The sequence below is a fragment of the Mandrillus leucophaeus genome, unplaced genomic scaffold (genome assembly GCF_000951045.1).
Source record: "Mandrillus leucophaeus isolate KB7577 unplaced genomic scaffold, Mleu.le_1.0 Scaffold397, whole genome shotgun sequence".
NCBI classification, from domain to species: domain Eukaryota; kingdom Metazoa; phylum Chordata; class Mammalia; order Primates; family Cercopithecidae; genus Mandrillus; species Mandrillus leucophaeus.
Genome location: NW_012104220.1, coordinates 2,014,523 through 2,032,104, shown reverse-complemented (window position 1 = coordinate 2,032,104; position 17,582 = coordinate 2,014,523). Strand labels below are relative to the sequence as shown.

Genomic DNA, 17,582 nt, shown 5'->3' with positions numbered 1-17,582 from the left:
TCCAAATTAGATGCAACTTCAGAAGCAACTTGCACACTAGCAGTTGGGTCAAACCAAAGATACCTGGCTCCTTATGGTGAAAAACACAGTAACAATTTTGTGATTATTTTGCTCTTTGAACATTTTTAAGTGCTCTATACCACTGGTAAACTAGACTTTTCACATTATATGAAAAATCATCATCATTTTCTCCAAATTCTTACCATTTCTCAAGTACACCCTAACATAAGAGACTAAATCACATTTTTAATCTCTGACGCCTTAGATGAGAATTTCCAGGGTATTCTTCTCATACTAAGTCTTTCGAATTGGAAAATAATACACAAAAGCAGCAGGGTCGTTATGTAGGAGAAGCAAAGGCTTTGGAGGAAACATCTAGGTATGTGACACATATTTGGCAGGACTCTGGTTATTTACACCTTTGAGCCTCGATTTTTCTCATTTGTAAAATGAGGATACTATTATCTGTCTCACAATAATGAAAGGAACACTTACTAGTATACTCAATATTCTCTATTTTCTCCTTTTATACTCACAAAAAAATCACCTGCTATTTCTAGACTTTCACAATTTCTAAAAGGGCAAGGTTGTTGTTTTGCATTGTATGTCAAAGAGACTTTCCTGGCTGGATGCAGTGGCTCGCGCCTGGAATCTCAGCAGTTGGGAGGCCAAGGCAGGCAGATCACTTGAGGTCAGGATTTCCAGACCAGCTTGGCCAACATGGTGAAACCCCAACTCTACTAAAATACAAAAATTAGCCAGGTGTGGTGGCACATGCCTGTAGTCCCAGCTACTCTCGAGAGGGTGAGGCAGGAGAATCACTTGAACCTGGGAGGCGGAGGTTGCAGTGAGCCAAGAATGTGATGATGCACTCCAGGCTGGGTAAAAGAGCTAGACTCCATCTCAAAAAAAAAAAAAAAAAAAAAAAAGAGACTTTCCTAAAATAGTTCAATATAAATATTTACATTCAGTGAACTACTGTCCCCCTAAAATTCATGTCCACCTGGAATCTATGAATGTGACCTTATTTAGAAATAAGATCACTGCAGATATGATCAAGTTAAAATGAGGTCCTTCTGAATTAGAGTGGGCCTTAAATCCAACCGGTATCCTCATAAAAAAGGCATGTGAAGACAGAGATACAGAAAAGGTCATAGGATGGTGGAAGCCGAGATTAGAGTGATGTAGCTGCAAGCTAAGGAAGGCCAAGCATTACTGGCGACCACTAGAAGCCAGGAGGAAGCAAGGAGGATTCTTCTTCAGAACCTCCAGAGGGAGTATGGCCCCATGACACCTTGATTTCAGACTTCTACCCTTCAGAACTATGAGAAAATACATTTCTATTGTTTTAAGCCACCCAGTTTATGGTATTTTGTTACAGCAACCCTAAGAAACGAATACAGTATTGATTCCTAAACAAAAACAAAATCATTTTGGCTTATTTTCCACAGAGGAAAAAAGTACCAAACATTTTGCTATAGCTGAATGATAGCAAGCAGATTTATATCCTGATCTTGTTTGATATGGATTTTCTGAGAATATATTTTAGTAGTATATTAGTTGGGGATAATGTTTACAAGTGACCAAAAGTTAACTCAAACAGGCATAAGAGTGTGTGTGTGTGTGTGTGTGTGTGTGTGTTGCAAAGGTAGGAACAAAGAGAGTGGGGTAGGGTTCTAGGAGTTCAGGAGATCCTGACTTCCCAAGAAAAGAACCACCAACCCAAGACCAACACAGCTATAGCAGGGCCTCTTGAGCCACTGAATACAGCACCAGACACTGGCTTCTCCTCTCTTCCTGTTCATTATCTTCATTCTTCTATCTATAGACTACCTTTATCTTCTAAGTGAAAACATGACTGTCAGCAGCTTTCAAGCTTTATCATTTATAGAGCTTGCTTGAAGACAGACTGATTCCATTCTCTAGGTCTCCAAGCCCAAAAAGCTCAGAGAAAGACTTCAACTGGTCTGAGTGAGGCCAGCTGTCCACCCCTGAACTATCCAAAGCAGCCCTGCAGCTGGGCCATTCCCAGAGAGAGGGATGGATAAAGGCACTGACTCTACACAAGGAACAGCTCTAGTTTCCTTCCTTAATAAAGAAACCGTTTCACTTTAAAAAAAATCTCTAAACACTGACTAAAACGGTAAAATGAAGTGAGCAACCAGGAGAAAGAAGTATTAATAATTTCAAGGGCAGACACAAACATGATTTGGAGAAGAAACAGCAGTCATAGATAAATCAAATTATCCATAAATGTAACACACTGATAAGAGAGTTTTAATGAAGAGCCAATAAGCACATGAACTGGTTGCCTCATGTATGTAAGTATAAATAAAATAATTTTCACTATTGGAATTCAATGAAAAACCACTTTCTCTATTTAAAAGAATAAAAAATACGCAGAAAATTAAGCAACAATTTTTTCCCCTTCAACTTTTAAGTTCCAGGGTATGTGTGCAGGATGTGCAGGTTTGTTAAATAGGTAAACGTGTGCCATGGTGGTTTGCTGCACAAATTAATCCATCACCTAGGTATTAAGCCCAGCATCCGTTAGCTATTCTTCCTGATGCTCTACCTCCTCCAAGCCCTCCCTTCAACAGGCCCCAGTGTGTGTTGTTCCCCGATATGTATCCATGTATTCTCATAGTTCAGCTCCTACTTACAAGTGAAAATGTGTAGTATTTAGTTTTCTGTTCCCGCGTTAGTTTGCTGAGGATAACGGCTTCCGGCTCTATCCATGTCCCTGCAGAGGACATGATCCTGTTCCTTTTTATTGCTGCATAGTATTCCATAGTGTGTATGTACCACATTTTCTTTATCCATTCTATCATTGAGGGCATTTGGGTTGATTCCATGTCTTTGCTATTGTGAACAGTGCTGCAGTGAACATATGTGTGCATGTATCTTTAAAATAGAATGATTTATATTCATTTGGGTAAAAACTCAGTAATGGGATTGCTAGGTCAAGTGGTATTTCTGCCTCTAGATTTCTGAGGAATCGCCATACTATCTTCCACAACGGTTGAACTAATGTACATTGTCACCAATAGTGTAAAAGCATTCCTTTTTCTCCACAACCTCACCAACATCTCGTTTCTGGACTTTTTAATAATCGCCATTCTGAGTGGTGTGAGATGGTATCTCATTGTCGTTTTGATTTGCATTTCTCTAATGATCAGTGATGTTGAGCTTTCTTTCATATGTTTGTCAGCTGCATGAATGTCTTCTTTTGAGAAGTGTCTGTTCATGTCCTTTGCCCACTTCTTAATGAGACTGTTTTTTTCTTGTACATTTGTTTAAGTTCCTTGTAGACTCTGTATATTAGACCTTTGAGAGATGGACATATTGCAAAAATTTTCTCCAATCCTGTAGGTTGGCTGTTCACTCTGATGAGTTTCTTTTGCTATGTACTTTTGTTGCAATTGCTTTTGGCATTTTCGTCATAAAATCTTTGCCCATGCCTATGTCCTGAATACTACTGCTTAGATTTTCTTCTAGGGTTTTTTATAATTTTGGATTTTACACTTATGTCTTTAATCTACCTTAATTTTTGTATAAAGTGTAGGGAAGGAATCCAGTTTCAATTTTCTGCATATGGCTAGCCAGTTCAACTCCTTGCAAAACAGAAAATCCTTTCCCCATTGCTCGTTTTTGTCAGGTTTGTAGATCAGATGGTTGTAAGCGTGTGGTCTTATTTCTGAGTTCTCTACTCTATTCCATTGGCCTGTGTCTGTTTTTGTACAAGTATCATGGTGTTTTGGTTACTGCAGCCTTGTAGTATAGTTTGAAGTCAGGTAGTATGATGCCTCCAGCTTTGTTCTTTTTGCTTAGGACTCTCTTGGCTATTCGGACTCCTTTTTGGTTCCACATGAATTTTTAAATAGTTTCTTATAATTCTGTTAAGAACGTAAATGGTGGTTTAATGGGAATAGCATTGAATCTATAAATTACTTTTGGCAGTATAGCCATTTTCACGACGTTGATTGTTCCTAACCATAAGCATGGAATGTATTTCCATTTGTTTGTGTCCTCTCTGATTTCATTGAGCAGTTGTTTGTAGTTTTCCTTGAAGAGGTCCTTCACTTCCCTTGTTAGCTGTATTCCTAGGTATTTTATTCTTTTTGTAGTGACTGTGAATGGGAGTTCATTCATGATTTGGTTCTCAGCTTGCCTGTTGTTGGTGTATAGGAATGCTGCTAGTGATTTTGCACATTGATTTTGTATCCTGAGACTTGGCTAAAGTTGCCTATCAGTTTAAGAAGCTTTTGGGCTGAGACAATGGGATTTTCTAGATATAGGATCATGTCATCTGCAAACAAGGATAATTTTACTTCCTCTCTCCCTACCTGAATACACTTCATTTCTTTCTCTTTCCTGATTGCCCTGGCCAGAACTTCCAATACTATGTTGAATAGGAGTGGTGAGATTATTTCTAAAGATGATTAAACTCAATGTACAACTTGTAATTTTCTTAGAAATAGAAATTGTCACTTACCATGTTACTAGGGTCTCTATCAGCTCGATCTAGTTCAAAAGAATTTATTTTATTGGCACTCATTTCATCAGTGTCAGCAATGACATAATGTCTAGGTGAGTAGGCATTGGACAAGCTCCCAAGCAGCCTCAGGATCTCGGTGGTATGCCCACCTGGAAAAAATATCAGAAGTCCTAAGATTAATAAACCCACAACGGACATATCTATTTGACCATGTTATACCAATGTCATCGTTTCAGGTGGGGGGGGCACTGTAATTGTATATTTCTCAGAAGACACAAGAACATTTGAAAACAATAAATCTATGCACTTGTATAAATACAACTTTTACATCAAAAGCACTAGAAGTAGGTACTAAGGAAGGCACAGAACAGTATAAGACATAGCTCTTGCTATCAAGAAGACTGCTGAGAAAGGGGCAAGACCCATATGTGAAGACAAAGAAGATCCAAGACAGCAAGAAAAACTAAAATGTGGAGGGTAAGCAAATGGTTACGAAAAATCAATGCCTTAAGAATAAGGAAGATCCCTGTGATGGCGGGCGCCTGTAGTCCCAGCTACTCGGGAGGCTGAGGCAGGAGAATGGCATGAACCCGGAAGGCAGAGCTTGCAGTGAGCCGAGATCATGTCACTGCACTCCAGCCTGGGTAACAGAGCAAGACTCCATCTCAAAAAAAAAAAAAAAAAAAAAAAAGAATAAGGAAGATCCCTGAAAAAGGCTGAGATGACTTGAAAGGTGAAGATAATGGAGAGATAGGAGTAGGGAGGCCACTGGGTGGAGATGGGGATTGTTAGGGCATGAGGTGACAAGATCTGAAACATGTGTTCAAAGCGTGGTAGGAATACTGGGAAGAAGGGTACAGGTGAAATAAGGTCATGAAAGCAGGATGGGAAAAGGAAAGCCAGTCACTGAAGGTTCTATGTAGAGAAATAAGGTGAAGGGAGCATGAGCACTGACCAGCAGGGCTTGGGCCTTCCTAAGAAACATTTTTTGTCCACCACTGTAACCCCAGCTCCTATGAGAGGTCTCAGCACAATGCAGCTCCTCAAATATTTATCAGCTTCACCAGATGAGTAATGTTCAGTTTCTGAAGTCATATAATCTCCAAAATTTTAATACATTAATTACAAAAGCGTAAATTTAAAAATCAGCTATGTTCATTGAGGTTTCCTTCATGAAAACAATAGAATATCTACTTATCTATAAACTAAGCAAAACAGTCACACTCCTTATCAAGGAGCCCTATCATACCTATTTCAGTCTCATCTCACAAACTCTGTGCCTCAGTCAGGTGGATGTCTTTAACATTCTCTGCATTCATTTTATTTGTTACTCACTCCTTGCCTCTGGTCATGCTGCTCTCCATACCTAGAAGGCTTCCCCCACCCCATCTCCCTTATTGTTGTAAGAAAGAGTATATAGTGATACAAGAACACAAACAAAGATAAATTAAACATGAGTTTCCCCCCAGCACAAATTTGCGATCTTGGCTCACTGCAACCTCCACTTCCCAGGTTCAGGCGATTCTCCTGCCTCAGCCTGCCTCAGCCTCCCGAGTAGCTGCAATTACAGGCGTGCGCCACCACACCTGGCTAATTTTTGCATTTTTAGTAGAGACAGGGTTTCACCATGTTGGTCAGACTGGTCTTGAACTCCTGACCTCAGGTGATCCACCCACCCGCCTCCCAAAGTGCTGGGATTACGGGCGTGAGCCACCACGTCAGGCCCACATTTTTTTTTAATAGTAGAAAGGAAAGGATTTCATTCTCGATTCCAGGAGGAATTATATATAGAAACAAATTTGGCATAGATTTAGTGTGAATTTCAGGAATTAAAATCATACGTTAGCTTCATAACCTGTCACCCATCTTCTTGACTGGGGCATATAGTTTACACATCTGGTTTATACTCTTTTTAGTATTTTTGGTTTTAGCCTCGAAAAAAACAAAAAAGTCAGGCCAGACACAGTGGCTCATGCCTGTAATCTCAGCTACTCGGGAGGCTGAGGCAGGAGAATTGCTTGAGACCGCACTCCAGCCTGGGCAACAGTGCGAGACTCTGTCTCAAAAAAGAAAAAAAAAGGTGGTGGTACTCCAAGTAGGTACTTGTTTTCATAGCTGGAATAATTAAGGATAAAACCTAATATCCACAGCATCTTCCACTACAATTAAAACTTCATTATACCTGCTTTGTCTTTTTTTTTCTCTTTTTTGTTTTCTTTTTTAAGGAAACCCTCATTGAATACTGTGAAAGTTGTCAGGATAAAAATAGAGTCACTGTGACAAAATGGAGCTGGGAAAGGCCATGAAGGAAGGGTTCTTAATGCTCAGTCGCCTGAACACAAGAACTACCACAAAAGACTATGCCAAAACCACAACCTTGTACAAAGGCCACTGCAACCTTATGCAAAAAAATACTCCTGCAAGGACATCTGCCTAGCCGCTGCCTGCCTAACCTTGGACTGATGCCACCCTTATTATTGATCCCTGTAAGCAAGGATAATTGTTTCAAAACAACTTATATAACCCTCCCCATTTTAGCTTTAAAAATCGCTGTCTTCCCTTGCCTCTTTGTGCCCATAGTTTATTCAGCATGTGTATCCCACACTACAATGCTTACTCTTGAATATACTTACTATCTTTGGAGAATCTCTCTGTTATTTAGGTTGACAGTATATTCACTGAAAATTTAACCTTGTTACTGAATAAAGTCATTAAAATGATGGACTTTGTCTTCCATTTTACTCTTTGATTAAGATACATTTTTTTGAGAATAAGATTCTCTAAGTTCTACCTTAAAATATATCCAGCATCCAATCACTTCTCACCATTTCTTTTGTTACCCCCCTGCTCCAGGCCACTATCACCTCTCACATGGATTATGAACACAGCTTACTGATCTGTTCCCTGACCCTCTTCCCCTTCAGTCTATCGCAACATAACATCCAGTGTGACCCTATTTGAGTTGATCAAATTATTTACTTCTGCTCAAAATCCTCCAGTGGCTTCATGTCTCATGTGGACTAAAAGGCTTCTTATACTCTGACCTCAACTATGTTCCCTCTTGGAGCTCATCTCCTGTTCCTCCCTGCTTACTAAGTCTACTCTAATCACTCTAGCCTCCTTGCTGTTGGCTGTCATCTCCCCAAGGAGGCTTTCCCTGACAATCTTCATAAAAAGCAATGCCCAGCCAGGCACGGTGGCTCACGCCTGTAATCCCAGCACTTTGGGAGGCTGAGACGTGCGGATCACGAGGTTAGGAGATCGAGACCACCCTGGCTAACACGGTGAAACCCCGTCTCTACTAAAAATGCAAAAAAATTAGCCAGGCGTGGTGGTGGGCACCTGTAGTCCCAACTACTCGGGAGGCTGAGGCAGGAGAATGGTGTGAACCTGGGAGACGGAGCTTGCAGTGAGCGGAGATTGTGCCACTGCACTCCAGCCTGGGCGACAGAATGAGACTCCGTCTCAAGAAAAAAAATAAATAAAAGCAATGCCCCCTTCCCCAAATCATAGTGTTTATCACTACATAACTTACTGTGTAGTCTATTTATTTGTTTTGCTTTTTATCTCCCTCTATCCACGCCTCACTAGAAGGCAAGCACCGTACTATGAGGGCAGGGATTTATTTGTTTTGTTACTGCTGTACCTCCTGTTCCTAGAAAGAGCAGGCTGTCCTATTGAAGGAAAGATTGAATGAAAGTTTGATATTAAATCTAACATTTGCCTAAGAAGGCTGTATTGCGTTTCAAAGAAAAGTAGTTTTGGCAAATGTTCTCTGAACAGAAGTGGTCTACTAATAATTTTTTTTTTTTTTTTTTGGGTGGGTTTTTTGTTTTGTTGCCCAGGCTGGAGTGCAGTGGTGCGATCTCAGCTCACTGCAACCTCCACCTCCTGGGTTCAAGCGATTCCCCTGCCTCAGCCTCCTGAGTAGCTGGGATTACAGGCATCTGTCACCACGCCCACCTAATTTTTTTGTATTTCTTAGTAGAGATGGGGTTTTGCCATGTTGGCCAGGCTGGTCTTGAACGCCTGACCTCAGGTGATTCACCTGCTTCAGCCTCCCAAATTGCTGGGATTACAAGCGTGAGCCACTGTGCCTGGCCTCCTAATAATATTTTACGATATCTAAAGAGTAAATGTTGCTTCATCTTCAAGGTAAATATTGAAAATGTCTTCTTCCTCCTCCAAAATTCTGGGCATGAACTATTAAACTGCTTATTTGATTACAAGTCTTTCTTTAACTGGCATGGTTCTTTCAGGCCCTTGATACCTTCCTACCCTCAATAATTTGAATGAAGGCACCATTTGCCAGATGAATTATCAGCCTTAATTTTGGTTTCTAGTCCACCAAATGTAACACTATCAAGTCATTGGTCCTAACATCTTGTTCAAGTCAGAAACCTGGAAATCACCCTTCAGTCCTTCCCTCCCACATCCTCTACTTTCAATCCACAGTTGTGGATTTAACCCCTAAAATCTTCCAATCTCATCTGAATGCGACTGCTTCTCTCCAGCCCCACACCTATCACTCCAGTCAGGCCATCTTTATCTGTTATCAGAAATATTCAAAAGGCTCCTATTTGTTTCTCTATTTCAGTCTTTGTCAAGACGTTCTTTTGACAATGCAGGCTGAATAATCTTTGTGAACGCTCAGATGGAAGTGGGTGACTCTCCATTGGAAAAGATAAGCCAGGTGCGGTGGCACGTGCCTGTGGTCCCAGCTACTCGGGAGTCTGTCTCAGAATCACTTGATTCCAGGATTTACAGGCAAGCCTGGGTACATAACAAGACTCTGTCTTAAAAACAAAAACCAAAACAAAACTTCAAAAGCTCCTTTTGCCACCAAGACTAATATAGTAACCATTTATTAACTGCTTACGTAAAAAGAAAAGAAAATGTCAAGATCTTCCAAATTTATTATGCCAAGGGGAAAAGCTAAGCCCTGGAAACTGACTCATGTAACATGGCTTTTTCTCTTTGGTGTATGACTGCTGCTTCCTGACCTTTGTGTTGAGATGTTATACATTAACCAGACTCCCTAGTCTTTATTCAAACCTAGATTAAATGACATTGGAGATAGAGGCCTTTGTGATTGTTACCTCCTTATACCAGAATGTTAAACAAATCCCTTAACGTGTAATCAATAGTAGTGTTGGGACTTAGAAAATAATATCCCAAAATGAAGGCCTCAGAAGTAAAATTTTTTCTCTGGTCTTCTCCTGTCCTCTGTCTCTAATTCCCATACTCCCCTGAGGCTTGCCATAGAAACTAGAATCTTTCTCCCCAGGGCGGGTCACAGAAACCAAGAACTCCTTCTCCCCAAAACTAGTCATAAAACCTAAAAATACTGCTCTAATTTTACTCCAACTTTCTGTGTAAAAACTGGCAATAAAGTAATTATCCGAGCTGGGTGAGGTGCCTACACCTTTGATCCCAGCACTTTGGAAGGCAGGAGAATTGCTTGAGGCCAGGAATTCAAGACCAGTCTGGTACACATAGCAAGACACCATCTCTATTTTAAAAATTAATTCAATTTAAAAAAATAAATTATCTGACCTACCTTGCTTGATGGTAGGTCATAAGACCCCCATTCCAGAGAGGGTCCTACCCTATATCCAGAAGGAAAGAATGCATACTCAGAGAGACCAAGAAAAATCTAGACAGGCCTTGCTGGGCTTCCCTACTGTCTATTAGCATTAAATTAGACCCTTTTGTCCAGTCATAATTCTACATGGCTGTCCATACTTTGTTGAACCTAAGCATAAAAGCAGACCATTTCCCTCGCATCTTTGGGTCTTCATTCAGAACGCTTTCATATATGCTTCATAAACATGTGTGTCTTTTCTCCTATTATTTCTGCCTCGTCAGTGATTTTCAGTGAAACTTCAGAGGGCAAAAGGGAAGTTTCTCCTCGGCCCTTACAGTAGCCAACCAAATCTTGTATCTGTATGTTAGCCTTTCTATGGAAAATGTTGTAATTTTGTTCAGCATCTCTGTTCTGGTCTATCTAAACTATCTTCATTCTTCCCCACATGGGGAGCACTGATCACCATTCTTTGATATAGGTTTGCTCCCCAGACAGCCACTCTCATGCTTTGTGCTTGAATAAACTCTTCTAACTGGATATTGAGCCCTTCAATTATTTTAGGTTGACACTATATGTCAAGCACTTTAATAAACACTGATTTTTTAATTTAAGCTTTTGATTATATCATTTTATTTTATTTCATTGTGAGACAGGGTCTCACTCTGTCAACCAGGCTGGAATGCAGAGGCGCAGTCTCAGCTCACTGCAACCTCCATCTCCCAGGCTCAACTGATCCTCCTAGCTCAGCCCCCCAAATAGCTAGGACTATAGGTGCATGCCACCACATCCAGCTAATTTATTTATTTATGTTAGTGTTGAGATAGGATTTCACAATGTTGCCCAGGCTGGTCTCCAACTCCTGAGCTGAAGCAATCCACCTGTTTCAGCCTCTCAAATTGCTGAGATTACAGGTGTGAACCACCACGCCTAGCCTAAACACTTTAAATATGATCATATTTAATCTCTCCTGTCCTCTCTCAAGCCATGTAGAAACAGAAGGTTCAGTGAGGTTAACTAATTGCCTAAGATCACCAAAGTAGTAAGTGGCAGAGATGTGATTCATGTGTGGTGTTATGACAACCTAGAGGCCTGTGGTCTTAACCCCTAGGCAATATGGAACAGTGGAGTAGCAGCAATTGCTTTATAAAGCAGGATTTTGGGCCGGGGTGGTGGTTCACACCTGTAATCCCAGCACTTTGGGAGGCTGAGGCAGGAGGATCACTTGAGGTCGGGAGTTCAAGACCAGCCTGGCCAACATGGTGAAACACTGTCTCTACTAAAAATACAAAAATTAGCTGAGTGTGGTGGTACACCTGTAATCCCAGCTATTCGGGAGGCTGAGGCAGGAGAATGGCTTGAACCTGGGAGGTGGAGTTGCAGTGAGCTGAGATTGTGCCACTGCCCTCCAGCCTGGGCAACAGCGTGAGACTCTGTATAGAAAAGAAAAAAGGCAAGATTTTAAATACCCTTTATAATCTGGACTCAGTTTACCTCCCCACAGTGAACTCTACACGACAGTGTCTTCTCAACTCCGGCCATTCAAAGTGCTATTATCTTCTTTTCACATCGTCCCACCCCTCAAAACCCTGGCTCTCCCTCATCTGACTAATTCTTGGTCATCTTTCAAGTCTTGGTTTAGCATTATTTCTTCCAGGAAGCTGCCTGTTTTTTAAGACCTGATAAAGTAGTGCCCTTCCTGAAGATTGCCATAGCAATTTGTCCTTCTTACACAATCATTACAAGATTATAGCATTTACCTCATTGTGGCAAATACTCATTTTGATTTATTTTGTTAGGTTGTTTTTTGTTTGTTTGTTTTTGTATTCTCTATTTCATTCACTGCTGTATCTTTGCATCTCTCACAGTACTTAGCACGGAGTCAGCACTCCGTAGCAAGCAATGTTAGTCAGTTTTGTTATTTCCAGAGGTTAGTTTAGTGTTTGGCCTCTCTAACAGCTCAAAACAGATTAAGTGAATAAAGTAATGTATTATACTCGAACATAAACTTAGTACATTTGCTCATACTATACATGTTCTATCTGGATGCAATCTCCTGCCATCCCCAAATGTTTACATTGTGTGTGTGTGTGTCTGTCTGTCTGTCTGTCTGTCCCTGTCAAATATGTCTACTTAAAATTGTAAGCACCTACACAATTGGTGTATTTAGATTGTATTACCTGACAGGTCAGTGGGTTGCTCACACTCTGCCACTCGGTGTGTATTGCTCTATAGTCCGTAGATCATTGTTTTTATCCTCTTGGACTTTGTATATTTATAAATGTGACAATTCATTTTGCCTCATTTGTCATGTAGCATTCGTGTTTCCTAAACTAAATACGCAATACCTACATTAATAATGCACAACAGCCATACGGGGAAACTGCAAGTTAGCATCAAAAGGCTTCTACGTTCTCTCTGTTCACTAATTATTTGTTTGAAAAATATACGCTACAGAGAGTCTTAATTACAGACAAGTGTAAATTACTTGTCATAAAGGACCTCTGGGCCGCGTCAGCAAACTAGCCCTTACCCAGGCTAGACTGACCAGTTCCGGCAAGGCAGAGAAACTACAAATCTCTGCATGCAACACTCCAAGAAGTGTTAAGGGTACCAGGGAAGAAGGTCGCGGTGCACTCTGGGGTTTGTAGTGACCAACCCAAGTCCCACAGTCGCTTCCTCGATACTTACCGGACCCAGCCACCACCAAGATACTGAGAGACTCCCGGGGCGTAAAGTCCCTGGAACGAAGCACTACCCATATTCGCAGGATTAGGAGAGCCGCCACAGCTCCTGCAGCCGCAGCTAGGATAAGAACACACACCATGCAGAGAAACGGCGCATGCGTCCAACTTCCGGGGACCGGCCGCTGTCAAAGTTCACAACTACGGGTGCCGAAGCAACTCAAACGCGGAGGGACGCACCTCCTGGTGGGCTGGACTTGCCTGAGCCGGGAGGAGTGGCGGGTCGAGGGAGCAGCTGGGGTCCCGCTGACAATTCATTTTACCTCATTTATCATGAGCATTCGTGTTTCCTAAACTAAATACGCAATACCTAGATTAATAATGCACAACAACCATGCAGAGAAACTGCCTGTTAGCGTTAAAAGGCTTCTACGTTCTCTACGTTCACGTTTGTCGGCGGAACCCCTGCTTCTGCGCGGATTCTGGGCAGCTGCAGCCAAGCGTAAGCTGAAAATCGGAAAGTTAAGCGCTGGGAAAGCTTAATTTACGCCCACGACCAGGTCAGGCCGTCTGTGTGCCCGAAAGGCCCCGAAACTCCCCAGTTAGGAGATGTTCTGGCTCTACCCACTTCGTGAATGCCACCTGAAGCTAACGAAATACATCCTTTCTTCTTTTTTTTTTAATGCCAAGAGAAATGTTTCTGTTGCATGCACAGACATTACTGAAAGTGTTCGCCAGTAAGAACCACAGGCTTCAACATCGAATTTAGGTCCCTCATCCAAATCCCCTCTCCCTCAACACGTATGTTTTTAACTTTTCTCGGCGTTTTCACAGTCTCAGTGTGACCAGAGTAGTTGAGCGTGACCACCTCAAGGTAAGCCACAGTCCTGAGAGGACTGCAAAGCTCAGTGGCTCTAGGTAGCAGGATAGACAACGCACAGTCCTACAATTAATATTCAGTTAATTTTACCACAAAGCATTCCCGGTGTGTTTCTCATGTCCTCAGCCAAAATGATGATCTGCCAACACCCTCTTCAATCCCAATTTTGCTTATTATTATGTCTAATTAATCCACATTACAACATAAGATCAGGAGCCCCTTCATCCCAAATATAATTTGCCTTCGGTCCATCATAGACCTACCTGTAGGTTATATTGAACAGGTATACAGATGAGTAAACAGGTTCAGAAAGGTGCAACTGCTTGCCCAAGTGGAATAGTATCAGATCTAGAATCAGAAACCAGAAATCTGAGTCCTGCTGGACAGGAGTACAGCATCCTGTATTCCTTTGCTAAATTGAAACTTGCCTAATCACCACACTTACCTGGAGCCTAGAATGTGTTTTTAAAAGGGCAGACTCCCAGGGTCCATTGGGAAGCACTGAATCAGAATTTCCAGGGATAGGGCACCTGGGATTAGCTTATGTAACCAGTGTGTCCATTCCTATCAGCAGGCAAGTTTGGGAGACTTTGTGAGTAGAGTTTGTGGACCTTACAACACTTTCCAAATTGTCTTCCATCCAATCTTCTTCTTCTTCTTCTTTTTTTTTTTTTGGAGATAGTCTCGCTCTGTGGCTCCGGCTGGAGTGCAGTGGCACAATCTCGGCTCACTGCAACCTCTGCCTCCCAGGTTCAAGCGATTCTCCTGCCTCAGCCTCCCAAGTAGCTGGGACTACAGGCATGCACCAACATGCCCGGCTAATTTTTATTTATTTATTTATTTTTAGTAGAGATGGGGGTTTCACCATGTTGGCCAGGCTGGTCTCGAACTCCTAACCTCGGGTGATCTGCCCGCCTCTGCCTCTCAAAGTGCTGGGATTACAGGCATGAGCCACCGCCCTCAGCTCCATCAAATCTTCTTAACCATACATTCTCACAATAAGAGCTTAAAGTGGATATTATTTCCCTTTTTACAAATAAAGAAGTAGATTCCATAAAAGTTAAGTAATTTGCCTAAGGCTACTTAGCTAGAAAGGGTGGAGAAAGTTCATAGTTGTGGATTTAGAAGTCAGTATCTCGGCCGGGCGCGGTGGCTCAAGCCTGTAATCCCAGCACTTTGGGAGGCCGGGATGGCGGATCACGAGGTCAGGAGATCCAGACCATCCTGGCTAACATAGTGAAACCCCATCTCTACTAAAAAATACAAAAAACTAGCCAGGCGAGGTGGCGGGCGCCTGTAGTCCCAGCCACTCGGGAGCCTGAGGCAGGAGAATGGTCCGGAGCGTGCAGTGAGCTGAGATCACGCCACTGCACTCCAGCCTGGGCGGCAGAGCGAGACTCCGTCTCAAAAAAAGAAGTCAGTATCCCTCAAATTTTAATGGAATCAGAACCCTCTGGGCTTACAAATGCATAGTTAGAAGTCCAGAGGTAGGGGCTTTGGTGTAGTATGAAAAACAGATCGAGGATAATACAAAGAATATCATTTACTTTTATATGCCCGTTCTGCCATTCCTAATAATGTCTTCAACCTGAAACAGTCTTACCTCATTCTTAAGACATTAGTGGTACCAGGATGGGATGTGTGGATGGTTACATCCAACAGGGCAATCTCCGTAGCCAAAAAAGAGGTTATCTTGTCATTGGGTGTTGTTTTGCTCCTCCCACCCCCAAGTCTTGCTCTGTCACACAAGCTGAAGTGCAGTGGCAGGATCTCAGCTCACTGCAATCTCCGCCTCCCGGATTCAAGCGATTCTCCTGCCTCAGCCTCCCGAGTAGCTGGAAATACAGGCATGCGCCACCACGCCCAGCTAATTTTTGTATTTTTAGTAGAGACAGTGTTTCACCACGTTGGTCAGGCTGACCTCATGATCTGCCCGCCTCAGCCTCCCAAAGTGCTGGGATTACAGGGGTGAGCCATGGTGCCCAGCCTGCTTTATTTATTTATTTTTTGGCAAGGAAGCTTATTCTAGAACCCCTCACAGCAGACTTTCTTTCACTCCTTTTGGCCATACTTATATCACTTTCCCAGGCATCAAAGGAAAGCAATCTTAAAGCTGCTGGAGGTGGGAGGAGGATGACCTACAACTCACCTGTAGTATATGACTGTTGGATGGAGGGTGGGTACTGAACAAAATAGGCATTCTCTCAGCGAGGAGGAAGCTGCAGGGAGGGTTGTTGGGTAGGCAAACAATAGCATCTAGATTGCTGTGATGATGATGTGTCTGAAAAAGCTTTGTAAACTGACACATGCAATGAAAATGCCAGGCATATGATAATTACTTAGCTCCAGGCCCCAAGCTCTATATTAAGGTAGATTTAATACTTAAAGGACACCCTTGCATTTCCCATTACTTCATCCCCTCACCATTGTAATTACCTATATCTGTAGGAAATATCAGTTTGACCACACTTGGCATATAGCTGGAATCAATGGAGGCAATCAAACATTGGGGGCTTGCCAGAAAATGCAGAGAATCAAAGAGGGTGGGGTAGCAACATTGTTTGGACTTACTGGTTGAGTTATTCTGAATTAAGGTGATCATAAAACTCTTCAGTTTTCCTGTCAAGGAAGTTGAGAACTGCAGGGAGCAGCTAGGTAGCAGGCAGGGACAGGAACATAGTTGAGAAGTCCTGACAAAAATGCCATCTGGGTAAGCAAAGTCCTGGGCTGTGACAGACACAGAATGTATAGATAATCAAGAAGTCAAGAAGCTGTAGTGGGCCAGGCACAATGGCTTGTGCCTGTAATCTCAGCAATCTAGGAGGCCAAGGCAGGAGGATCACTTGAACCTCAGAGTTTGAGACCAGCCAAGGCAACAGAGTGAGACCCTATCGCTATAAAAAATTTAAAAATTAGCCAGGCATGATGGTGGTGTGTGCCTGTAGTCCCAGCTACTCAGGAGGCTGCGGTGGGAGGATTGCTTAAACCCAAGAGATCAAGGCTACAGTGAGCCATATTTGCACGACTGTATTCCAGCCTGGATGACAGAGACCCTGTCTCAAAAAAAAAAAAAAAAAAAGGCTGGGCACGGTGGCTCATACCTGTAATCCCAGCACTTTGGGAGGCTGAGGCGGGCGGATCACCTGATATCGGGAATTTGAGACCAGTCTGACCAACATGGAGAAACCCTGTCTCTACTAAAAATACAAAATTAGCCGGGCGTGGTGGTGGGCTCCTGTAATCCCAGCTACTCAGGAGGCTGAGGCAGGAGAATCGCTTGAACCCAGGAGGCGGAGGTTGTGGTGAGCTGAGATTGTGCCATTGCACTCCATCCTGGGCAACAAGAGCAAAACTCTGTCTCAAAAAAAAAAAGCTATAGTGGATTAATCAGGAAAGTTAAGACGGAGTGAGAAGAAGCAACAATTAAAATTTCTCTTGGGAAGGTGAGTTGTGCTGACAATGTGTTTAACAGATTCATGGAAGTAAATTATAGTGCTGCAAAAAGCATGAAAACTGTGTTAATAGTTGACAAAATGAATAATGATATGTGGTCTATAACCAATCATAAGTAAAGTATGTCTGGGAGGTGATTTTTTTTTTTTTGAGACAGGGTCTCACTCTGTCACCCAGGCTGGCATGCAGTGGTGCACTCTCAGCTCACTGCAGCCTCAACCTCCCTGGGCTCAGAAGATGCTCTCACCTCAGCGTCCGGAGTAACTGGGACTACAGGTGTGTGCCACCATGCATGGCTGATTTTTGTATTTTTCGTAGGGTCAGGGTTTTACCACATTGCCCAGGCTGGTCTCAAACTCCTGAACTCAGGCAATCCACCCACCTCAGCTTCCCAAAGTGCTGGGATTGCAGGTGTGAGCCACCTTGCTCAGCCTGGGAGGTGATTTTTATTCTCTTCTTCTTCTTTTTTTTTTTTTTTTTTTT

General features: G+C 42.5%; 1 protein-coding gene and 1 long non-coding RNA gene across 3 annotated transcripts in view; one reads left to right on the top strand and one right to left on the bottom strand.

Annotated features, from left to right (window-relative positions):
- ALG14 (ALG14, UDP-N-acetylglucosaminyltransferase subunit) overlaps positions 1-12,962 on the bottom strand; it is a 105,383-nt gene extending 92,421 nt beyond the window's left edge. For both annotated transcript variants that reach the window (XM_011991488.1, XM_011991487.1), the window contains exons 1-2: positions 12,774-12,962; positions 4,496-4,647 (exon numbers count right to left, since the gene is read on the bottom strand). In XM_011991488.1, the coding sequence (XP_011846878.1) occupies positions 4,496-4,647; positions 12,774-12,909 (288 nt within the window). In that variant the 5' untranslated portion in view covers positions 12,910-12,962. The remainder of the gene's footprint in view (positions 1-4,495; positions 4,648-12,773) is intronic.
- On the top strand, positions 1,730-7,218 carry LOC105547782. The gene is made up of 2 exons (XR_001007273.1): positions 1,730-2,321; positions 6,724-7,218. It is a non-coding gene; the product is annotated as an uncharacterized LOC105547782 (long non-coding RNA).
- Positions 12,963-17,582: the final 4,620 nt, after the last annotated feature.